We start from the raw sequence: 11855 nt of genomic DNA on the forward strand, positions 1-11855 counted from the left end.
GAGGTCTATGAACAATGAGAGTTCAAATTCAGCTCACAACTCATTTCAGTTCAATTCTTCCCTCTTTTCACATAGTTTCTTGTCCTCCCACTGCTGTTTGTTTAAATGGAATGCAAAAATAGAAATGAAATAAACAACAGTATTAGTAAATACTTACCGATAAGAGTCTCCAGGTGACTGGGCGAACTTCACGAGGGATTCCCGCCCAGCTATGCTTCCGTAACTCCTCTGTATGAACAAAATACGGTGCAAAGTTAATCCAAAATGACAAAACTGGCATCTTCTGCTGTGTTGGTCCATAGCTGCAGTGGTGAACAGCTGCTTTTAATACTCTGCTTTTAATCATACTGCAGTTTGGACCCAAAAGTACAATGTTAAAAAAAAACCTGCTGGAGTAGGAGGAGGGGGCTGAAATTATAGTATATGGACCAAACAACTGAACACAGCCTTAATCAGCAGTTAAAACATGCAATAAGAGTTTGTTCATATGCTGTGATAGAAAATCTAGAAAAATTTGCTTTAAATCAACAGTCATCAGCCTTCACAGGACCGGTGACATTCTTACTTATAGTTCAATCAACATAATCAATACACAATTATTTTTAATTAGCAAACACATTCAGTTTTCACAACCATGTCACCTTGAAATATGGTAACTCCAATAAGACACCAAGCCATAACTGCACATTGATTTGAAAAAGTAATGGCTGGGAAGTTCACGATTCATTGGTGATGGAGCAATGGCTTGGGATGTCAACATTATGTTTGGAGAGCACATTTAGACAAACAGCTTAAAAGCATCTGCGTGGTGGCCTGCTGTCATGTTTTTCCTGTGGTGCTCATGTGAAAGATGCTCATTCGAACTTGGTTTTTATTATTTTACAATTCTGGGTCTCTCGTAATGCACCTTAAAAATCATTTTCTTAATCAGAATTTGTCTTGTTTTCCAATAAAATCTCTAAACATCCTTACAAGAAGATATATTTACTAGAGAAGGAAAACTGCATAAGAAATCAAGACTTGTTTTCAGGGAAAATATCCTGAAATAAGTTTATTGAATTGTCTGTTTTCTTGTTAGAAGTATAAATCTCAAATTATGATAGATTTATGCTTAAAAGAAGATAAAATATGTGCTGATGGGTAAGAAAAAGAAACCTAATTCAAGACATATTATTAAGCAGGAGTTTTAAAATATATATGTTTAATAATACATTATGAATTATATTTGTTTAGTTTTGCTTCTCAAGAGAACTGTTTTGTTTGAAGGATGTTTGACTGGAAAACAAGATACGAATACTGATTAAGAAAATTATTTTGCCAGTTTATTTTCTAATATGTGTCTGAATAAAAATATATTAATTTAATAAAATGATGTAAATACCTTTCACTTTAGAGATTTGGGAGCTATTGATTTTAAATATTTTAGACGAATGAACACAGGTCATTTAAATGTCACAAAGAAAAACTATTTTCCAAGAACAATTAGCAATTAAACAATAATTTGCATTTATTTTTTATTTAAATTTAATTTCTTCAGAAAATGTGTCTGCCATATCTGCTATGATTTGTGTTGCTATTAGGGCTGTCACTTTTGAGAAAAATCCAACAAACGGATATCGAATATCATGCAATGCATTCAAATATATTTGAATATCTACGTGCCTAATTCATCTTTTAATATTATTTGCCTCTTTTGGATGGTTACTCGACAGGTGAGCGTGAAGATTGGATGTGGATGATGTGTAAGTAAACCGTTTTTTGCAAATTCGGCAAACTACTTTATCTTTTACGGTTATTTTACTGTCTACGGTGAAGAACCCAAAATGTTTCCAGACACTACTTTTAAGATGCGTTGGGGTTGTAATTGTCCACTCAGGCTGGCTGTTCTTTCAAAATAGGGTAGCTACTAGCTATTATTCGCTTGTTTTGGTCATGGGCCTACGCTACAATACGTCTAGAGCGCCCTCTACTGGATAAGATCACAAAGAATAAAATAAAAAACAAACGGTCTAATCATAGACTGTAAAAAATGCACTACACATGGCATTTTAAATCAGTTTTTATAGTTCGATTACGGATATTTCACGTCATGTTCAAATACATATTCTAATATCGAATAAAAAGTGACACAGCCCTAGTTGCTATGCGGTTGCTAGGGTATTCTGTGGGGTTGCTAGGTGGTTTCCAACCAGCACTGAGCCAAAATATCCCCAAGGCTCCAATCAGTTACAAATGCAGATGTGTCAGTAAACAAATCAGGACGAGTTACATGATAATATCCGACTGATCGTAATTATGACTCTTGTCTTTGCTATAATCACTACAAAAGAAATAAGTCTATTGTACTTTTGAGTCTTACAATAAAGGGCAAAGATAACTGTTGTCATGACAATCAGATGAATCATAGTGAACTTCAACATTTCTCTTTGTCTGCTCCTTGAATGTAGCTTTTCAACTCCACCATTCGCAATTACTTGTTTTGTCATTTGTTATGAAGTAAATATTACTTTGCAGGTGGATGCCATTAGACCAGATATCATCAATACGTCCAGAAGCTGAAATCTACACAACTTTTAAAGGATTGTTTTTGCAAACCCTCACCAAGCCCTCTGGGTCATCGTGATCAGCGAATGCAAAACTGCTTTTTACAACGTCTATGAAGACTTGCTGAGAAACATCTGGTGAGATTGCTCCTGGGTCGTTTTTGAGTTAGAACAAACATGAAACCGATATCCAAGCGCTCCTAAAATACTAATGGTATTGGACACCTGCCAACAGTCATATGATAGAAGAATGATGAAAGATCTCAGAAGCTATTATGAACTCAGAATACTGTGCAGGGAAGCCCCTCCAACTATATCACAAGCAAATTTTTCATAAGGCGCTGTGAAAGAAGTGCATAAGCATTATTTTCCCCTCCAATGACTGATGGTTCTCATTCCGGTGTGATTTCAGCCTATCGCTCAGAAAGCTCAGAGCCTGCGGAGGCTGAAACTTAGTTATAAGGCAAAGAATAGCGAGTTTCTTTGATAGCATCATTATGGGACACAAATGAGAGAAGGCAGACACAGAACTTGATTTTGTTCCACCAGCTCGCAGGTGCACTCGAAGAAATGAGTGGTTGGAGAATGTGGGGAGAACAGAAGGGCCTCTCAGCGTGAACTCAGGAAGACTAGGGTAACATCATGGACGGTTTTCAACCATTCTGCCATCCCACACTGTCTCACCTGGCAAAGAGATTCAGCTAGGCAGAAAAACGGGCGAGGGAATGAGGTGTAAACACATGTGAGGGTTTTGCGGCTTTCTGTTTTGAGATGTTCCCTGATGGATGGGCTTTAAATATCTTATACAAGTAACCCACAAGTGGCCACTTTTATAATCTGCTTAAAACAGACCTTATCCCTTGTTTTCCTTTTAATGCTAGCAGAAATCGCTGATTGTTTGTTTTAAAGCTTACCCAGGTCTGTGTTGGGACTTGCAAGTAGCTGCTTGAATTTATCCAATCGAGTCTTCTCTCTCACTGTCATGGGCGGAGCTCCAGAGGAATTTTGATCTGAAATGCGGGCAACCAATGGAATGACGTGCCGTACAGGAAGCGACTGCTGTTTCTGCAGAGTATTACGAGCTAAACAGGACAGAAAAATACATATATTAAACATTAATATTTAAATATAATTTAATAAAAATATTTTAACAATTATAAAAAACATTTTATATGATAATGTGTTAATATAGGTACTAGGGATGGGCATTTTGGGAAATTTCTCATTTCGATCATCGATAGGTTTCAAAAACGATTAATTGATTAATCGGGGGTGGGGCATGACCATAATGTATATAATGAAAAAATCTGAAGATTGCTATGAAAAAAAAAAAAAAAAAAAAAAAAAAAAATCTGACATGAAAATCTGTCTGTGAAAACATGAACACATGATTAGAACAGGTTAGATTATGATTATGATCAAGCAATGTTATTAATAAAGGAGCAAGAAATATTTGCCTGAGGTGAAGAGTATAGGCTACCAATAAACGGAAGCTAATTCTATGACACATCCTATGATAAATCAGATAACTGAGATACATATCAGACGTAACATTACAACTTGTATCATCAGCACAATAGGATGCTAAGTTATGCGTTGAATAGTTGTAATTAAGTTTTTTTTTTTTTAAGTTAAAGTTTTATTTTCCATAAACCACCTGCGCGTTTTCGAAGCCATATGAATTGAATTATGCCCACAAACATGACGAAAAAAAAAGCTTGGCTGCATTATTATAACATCAGTAATAAAATAATAACAATAATAATAGAAAAATTAAACATTTAAGAGCAATATCATTATCGGGCATTGCTTATATGAGCATGAAACGAATTGCTGATATGCAGCGATTTCAGCATAATTGTTCATGTTAACTAATCAGATGTAGACTAGCTCTTGCAACTTTTATCTGAAAAAAAATTTGACGATGCAGATGTGAACTTGACCGAAAGTGTAACTCGGATTGCGCTTTACAAACACAAAAGTACAATAAATTCACATTAGTGTCACTATCGTTATTTTTTTATGTATTCTAATATTTAATTAATATTTTGTATTCAATTTGAACTTTCTGATCAACCAAAATATTATTTAAATGTTATTTAACAGCATGGGAAATCACTGATTATTGCTAAATAATTGAATACAATTTAAAATATATTTAAGATAAAAACTATGACAAACAAATAATTTTGATTTTCGTCATCTCTACGAATATGTTTAATGTAATTAGGCTACAAATGTATCCAATGCATTTTTATTTTATAAAGACCATTTCATTATTTGTCTGATTTAAAAATTAACACACAAAGACACTTTTTCTTTTTTTGCTTCTTTATTCAACAGAATTTTTTTTTAACAAAACATTGTCTTCCAGTATAACTTTAGTTGCATATTTTGATCCAGCGGTGAAACGTAGTTTTTAAAAGATAAAGAAAAAAAGTTCACCAAAGTTTAACCAAACAACTATTATAAGGTATAAAACAGAGACCAAATAGCCTAGATATTTTAACTATGGCTAAAACTCAAAACTAAAATAATAAAATTATTTATATTAATTATATTTACCACGACCGGTGAAACATTCAAATGTCTATTCAAAAAGACCGATATGAACCCCCTAAAACCGATTTTCATTTACCTTCCACCACAGTTAAGGAAAACTTTAAACCTTCTCTGTCCCTGAAACTAATGGGCAGCAAATCTTTCACCACCATTTCAGCGAATAGCTTTGTCGTCTTCTCGGTACTGCCTGATTTGCATTTAGGTCTTACGGCAAGTGATTCAATGCTCGTCTGAGTTGCCGCTCTGTTATCGCCAGATATTTTATGTACAAATTTGAGATGATAGCGCATTGTATTTGTTGTAGATTTGTGTGACAGCTTGGGGCTGCACAGCTTACCCTGAACTGTATTTTCATCATTCTTCTCAAAGGGAAGCCAGCCATCACTACGTGACTTTGAGGCCATGATTATCTGTCTTCTTACGTCTTTTGAGGCATCAAGTGGGAAGCTAACCAATCAGAGCTCAGGGCGCTGCCCAACGTGCTGCCATAACCAATCAAAAAAAATAAAAATAATTCGATCATCGTTTACGTGATCGATCATCGGTGTCACGCTCGAGTCCCCGATCACTGTTGCACATCCCTAATAGGTACTATTAAATAAAAAAATATATAATCATTTAATTTAGATATATATTATATAGTGGTCGACCGATATTGTTTTTTTTTTGACAGCCGATGCTGAATCCGATATCCTGGAAAGCAGGAGGGGGGGGGATACCTGATTTAAAGCCGATTATTTATATATATATATATATATATATATATATATATATATATATATATATATATATATATATATATAATTTTTTTTAAATTCATATTTAACATATTTAATATTCATATTTTCACAAATAAATACTTAAAAATTAAGACACAGCCTTTTTTAACAGATTTTTTTTTTACGGTGCAAATTTGGTTGTTTAATCAAAATATCCTTCAATTCAGTCTATATTTTGTCATGACATTAGTCCATTAAACTTAAAATAATGTTTTTGTTAGTTAGTTTGTTTGGTCCAATAGACAAAAATAAAAATAAAATTGTTGACAAGAATTACTCTTCCCATGGTCTCATTTACATAAAACATGAGCAACACAAACTTTGAATTATAATGAGGATAATAAACTCAAGTTAGCCTTCTTTAAATGTTAGGCATGGCCAAAACGTTACTTGTTTTTCCAAACCTTATATGAAAATTTTAGACCTTGTTAAGTTGAAAGTATCTACTTGCAATCAGTCTGTGACTGGACGGTTAAAAACTAATTTATACATCTATGCCAGCCATATAACAAACAGCAATTCAGATTAAAAGTAGGCGGGAAAAAACACATCTGATACACCTTGATGATTTTTTATGCATTTTTAACATGTTCTTACAATGGTGCAGCTTAAAAACAACAGCTAACACAATACCTGCATTAACACTCAGCTGGGCGTCGCTACAAGACTTTACCACCCTGCCATTGACTGGACTGCCTTTGTCATCCAGACGATCTTGAACGGGGTTTGTGCTGATTGATTCCTGCCTGTCCAGTGGGCGGGGCAGTGACTCTGTGTCCTCTGGGGCTTTGATGAATTTGACGCATGGTGTTTGAGGCATGGATCGTGATTGGACAGGTGAAGATGAGGGCTGTTTGAGACTAAACATACCGTCATCCTCTTCATCATCAATGTCCCATGCATCATTGGTGCTCCGAGCAAATTCGTGGAAAGTGGAAGGTTTTTTGGATTTGGTGTTCAAACTGCTGGCCTTTGGAGTATCTTTTAATCTATAGGGAAATAAATAAAGAGCTTTTTGGAAATGTCAATATTGCACACACTCTATAACATATGAACTGGCTACAGTTAGAAAGGATCATGCAAGACAAATAAACAAACAAACAAAAAAAGTTGCAAAATGTTTATGCAAATCTTGCACTCAAACATGTTCAGATGGATTCAGAACACAACTGAAAGGCAGAAAACAAAGCACAAATAACTGAAAAACAAATGGCTGATTTGCCCACAGACAGTTGACAGCTAGCAGCAACACTTACAGACGGTGTCTGCGTGGGTCCAGAGGAGGGTGCTGTGCTCCATATACAGGCTGTAAGCTAAGAAAAACAAAAGCTGATGTGTGCTATAAAGAGTCAGAAACAGGACCGGGTGATCCTGACTTTTTAAAACCTTATCATAAAGACAGTACCTGACATACATCTCAGTATTTACAGTCTCATGCTGTTCCAAAACTGTATGACTTTCCTTCTTCTATGAAATAAAAAAGGTACAAATCTAAGGAATATCCAGGCCACTTTTAGACTGAGAACATCAACTTTTAAAATGAGATAACAGGCACCATAAAAGTACAGCAAAGCTTTAAATCAGAGATGCTATCAAAACATTTCTTTGCCCTCATACTTCTGAGTCACTGAGTCACAAGAATAGGAGGGATAGTGAAACTAGGTTAATGGCACAGGTGCTTTCATGATAGAATACTAATTATTGCATTCCACATAATATAGCTCATGCAACAGTTTCAGATTACATTACATACACTACCGTTCAAAAAACTTTTTAGGAATTCTTTCAACAGATCAAAAATGGATTGGTTAGGGTTGAGTTTAAACCTGAGTGGTGTCCACCACTTAAGTAAACAAATCAGATAATGAACCACAGCAGTCACATAGAAATGGAAAGTCAAGTTAAATATACTGTATTATGAGGTACAGACAGAGTGCTTACTATTTTGGATGTTTGGCAAATAATCAGTCACCTATGTATGCAATGGATACATAAAAGTTGCATACTATGAACAGATAACAGATTAGAAACAGTAAGAATATCATTGCATTATGCTATTCCGAACACTGCCTCTAGAAGTAACAACCAAATAAAAGTTGCAGTAAAATCATTATGACATTTGTATATACTCTGAATATTTAATATATCCCCAAAGCCCTAGTCAGAGAAACACAGTGAAAAACAAATATCTGGAGATGCAGAGGTAGTTTAAAACAATTCCAGAGCAGCAGGATAGACCTGCTAGTGCTTGCTGACAGCAAAAAATACATCTCAAATTAAAAGCCAAGCACACTGCAGGGTGCATCACTACAACATACAAATATTATTCTCTACAATATTAGAGGCTATTGTGATTTACTGTGCAATATCCTGCATAATGCCGAGAGAAGTTCAAACACTGCAGTGCTAAGCAGAATTTTTACGGGCCACACAGGGCCATAGGTGTGGTCATATTGTTGAAAGGAAAATTAACAGTATGCTTGTTACAAGGCCCTTTTCTGGTGAAATCAACACAATACTACTATGCATTATGTGCAAATGGGACCACAGAATAATTGGCAAAAGCACAATGCAGCTGAAATATGGAGTAGAAAATAAAAGGTATATTACTTCTAGATATTGAAGCAAGCTGCTCGCATTTGCATTAAATATTGGGCTGCGAGTAAGGAGTGTGTTTGAGTATGTAAGCAGTTTCCTGGAGGGCAGCCTTATCTTAAATGTATGCTGTTCCTTCTGCTGCACACACACACAGAAGACTTTTCCACACTATAATCTACATACAAAAGTTAACAGGGTGGGAAAACTGTCAATGTAATTAATAATTTCCATTGAGAATTTCATTAACATGCTATTATAATGAATCAAACAGGTCTATAATTGAGTTATCAACTAACATGAAGACACACTCTGTGAATGAACATCTTTCTTTTTGTGTGCTTTTCTACAGCTGTAGGTCATGTTATTTTGACTAGGATGACACCAAGGTTGTTTGAAGGCATCTCTAGTGTCACTTTAGCATGCTCTGTCCCTTCTGTTAAATGAGATAAATGGTGGGAAAGAGGCCACACCTCTCGTCCACTCATGTTACAGCCGGATCACACCCACTGCGTGTCCTCCAACTGCTGCCAATTCACACGAACAAGCAACTCAAACCGTCTGGAATCACAACCACACCCAAACAATAACGGCTGCTTCGGCTCAACCTGTTCATCTTTCCCATCACAGAGGGGAATCCCGTCCATTTCCAACATAATCTTCATTGTGCACATGAAAACTATATCACATTTCAATTTTCAAAGAAAAAGAACTGATAAAAAAAAAGAATTGCTTGCAAAAAGTCATGACTTTTTGTCAATTGAAAAGGCATTAAAGTTTAGGCATTTGTAATCTATTTAAAATGAGAGAAAATTAATTTTAGGGTCAATTCGATTTTTTTTTAAGAAAACTTGATAATTTTATTCAGCAAGGACATATTAATTTGATTTAAAAACTGACTGATTAATTTGATCTAAAATATTAATGATTTGTTGAAAATAAAGACATTTATAATGTACAAAATATTTCTATTTTAAAGATATGCTGTTCTTTTGAATTTGTATTATTTAAAGAACTCTGAAAAAAATATCATAGGAAATATTTCTTGAGCTGCAAATCTAGCATTTAAACCTTATTCAGGTCAGATGCCTTACTGAATTTAATGAGTGAAAACAAGATAGACTTGCAGTCTTTACAAAAGTATGCATTGCATGAAGGTCATAGATTGTGTAATTTTCAATCACAGCTTATAAAAATGCTTTATGGAATTTTTCTTCCCATGAAAGTTCTTGTCAGGTGAATGTTTTTGCATTTTATCATATATTAAATTTTTTTTTTTTTTCTCAATTTAAATATTACACAACATAACAGATTATATTATATTGAGCACCAAATCAGCATAATATAATGATTTCTGAAGGATCATTTGACACCTAAGACTGGAAGGCTGTATTTATTTATTTATTTATTTATATATAATATATATTTAAAAAAAAACAGTTCTTTTAAACTGTAATAATAACTGTTCATTACTATACTTTTGATCAAGTAAATGCAACATAAAAGACCTTTCCGACACCATGCTTTGGAATGGTAGCAAATATCAGTGTGCCCAAAAAAAATAAAAAATAAATAAAATAACAAAAATTAACTTTAAATGTAGAACAGATTGTTGCATACAAATAAATTAGCCCCCCTCCAATCCAGAGACTGAACAAGATCTAGGAGTACAAAATAACAAGATCCAAGGCTAAGGCCAATGGCAAGTTATCAACATAAAACCTATAGGCAATAACTTCTAGATAATACAGAGATAATATTGAGATAACAGCAAACGATCTGGAACTTTAACTTTATTGATGACACCTTCCATGAATATAGCTCAGGCTAATATATGCTTTAAAAACTAAACTAGCGGACAAAAACATATAACAACACTATTTTAACAAAATTTGAAATCAATATTCCCCCATTAAAAAGTAATTAAAATGCCCCTGAAAATCAATCCATCATGTGTATACATTACCTCTAACAGAAATTAAAAAACAAAAAAAGTGTATTACTGTGACTGCTGTGCACCAGCAGCACTAACAGCAGAAAATCATCCAAACTGACGGCACGAGAGTTCCTCTTTTGCAAAATTACGCAAGGCCCGATATATAATCTGATCTACTGCAAACTGTCCAGTCATCACAAGCTTGCGTTCACACAGTAAGAAGAACTGATTCAGTCTGCAACCATGAAAATCCAAACAACCCGCAATGAAGCACACTCAGCAAACTCTGTCCAGGCTAAACAAAGCAAGGCCAGCCAGGACAAACTGGACCAACCTACATGCCTGCTTTAACAATTTCAAATACTATTTGATTAAATATGGTTTTGAAAACAACCAAAAACAATGCATATGTAAACAGTTGTTTTTCCTTTACAAAAATGACTATGGCAAGCACTGATTAGTGCATAGATAGCATTGCATAGTTAGTACAGAATTATTACTGTAACATAAATTATGAGATCATAGAGTGCAAGAGGCTTTTTGCTTTAGATTAAAACAGTAGCTAAAACCCAAGTTACCACAGTGTTATATTAGTAACAATTAAACCTTTCGATATTAGTTACCATGTTGTACCTACTAAGGGTTCACATAAACCAAAACTAACTTCGCTACCATATGGCCACAACTGGACACCACAACAGCGGTTTCGTTGAATGCACAAATAATCTTAATTTTAATTTTAAAACATGAGCAATAACGCAAAGCATATCCAGGATAACCTGCATGATGTCAAAATAGACAGTTCACTATGTTTTGGCAGATAGCATGTTATCTAGTAAACAAAGCAGCTGGTCAGAGTGGATGCATTAATATTAAATGCCTTTTACATACAAAACAACACACTTAAAACTACGCCAAAGAAGAAATAACTGATTAAACTCACCTTCCGGGAACCTTTGGGTTTCTCCTCCAGAATTGAATCCTGTTGTCGGTGGCCATGGCGAGAGGACGCCCAATTTCATTCAAAAAGAGCCATGAAAGCGAACACCACGCTGTCAACCGACATGTGCAGATATCCGACGGCTAAATCGATATTATTAGTTGTATTGCCGCATGCGTCTTACTTTGTTTCGATTAGTTACAGCGGGGATTTTGCCAACACAGGATGTGCCTACAGCGTTTCTGGATGGACGTCGCCATTTTGGAGGTGCTTGAGGTCACGCTGTGATTGGTTGAAATGACGAACAGGTGCATGGGAGCGGACCAATGGGGTTTGAGTTTTATAGACGCAGACGCGTATTTTTAGTTATATTTCGATTTTACAACAACTATATTTTATGTAATGATGTTTGCTTGTAATGTTGTTTTGAAAAATGCACACGACTTATAATGTACAGAGCCTACTGAAGAACATAAAGAGGACAGTAGTGTAATACAGAG

At 34.9% G+C, this 11855-nt stretch overlaps 1 protein-coding gene across 3 annotated transcripts in view; it reads right to left on the reverse strand.

Annotated features, from left to right (window-relative positions):
* The window catches only part of LOC132114863 (TBC1 domain family member 22B-like), a 58428-nt gene extending 46773 nt beyond the window's left edge, over positions 1–11655 (reverse strand). For 2 of the 3 annotated variants that reach the window (XM_059523230.1, XM_059523228.1), the window contains exons 1-5: positions 11359–11655; positions 7141–7197; positions 6518–6873; positions 3458–3625; positions 158–228 (exon numbers count right to left, since the gene is read on the reverse strand). In XM_059523230.1, coding sequence (XP_059379213.1) covers positions 158–228; positions 3458–3625; positions 6518–6873; positions 7141–7197; positions 11359–11414 — 708 coding nt within the window. In that variant the 5' untranslated portion in view covers positions 11415–11655. The remainder of the gene's footprint in view (positions 1–157; positions 229–3457; positions 3626–6517; positions 6874–7140; positions 7198–11358) is intronic. The other variant, XM_059523229.1, reaches the window with a different exon arrangement.
* Between the last annotated feature and the right edge of the window lie 200 nt (positions 11656–11855).

The sequence above is a fragment of the Carassius carassius genome, chromosome 34 (assembly GCF_963082965.1).
Source record: "Carassius carassius chromosome 34, fCarCar2.1, whole genome shotgun sequence".
NCBI lineage: Eukaryota > Metazoa > Chordata > Actinopteri > Cypriniformes > Cyprinidae > Carassius > Carassius carassius.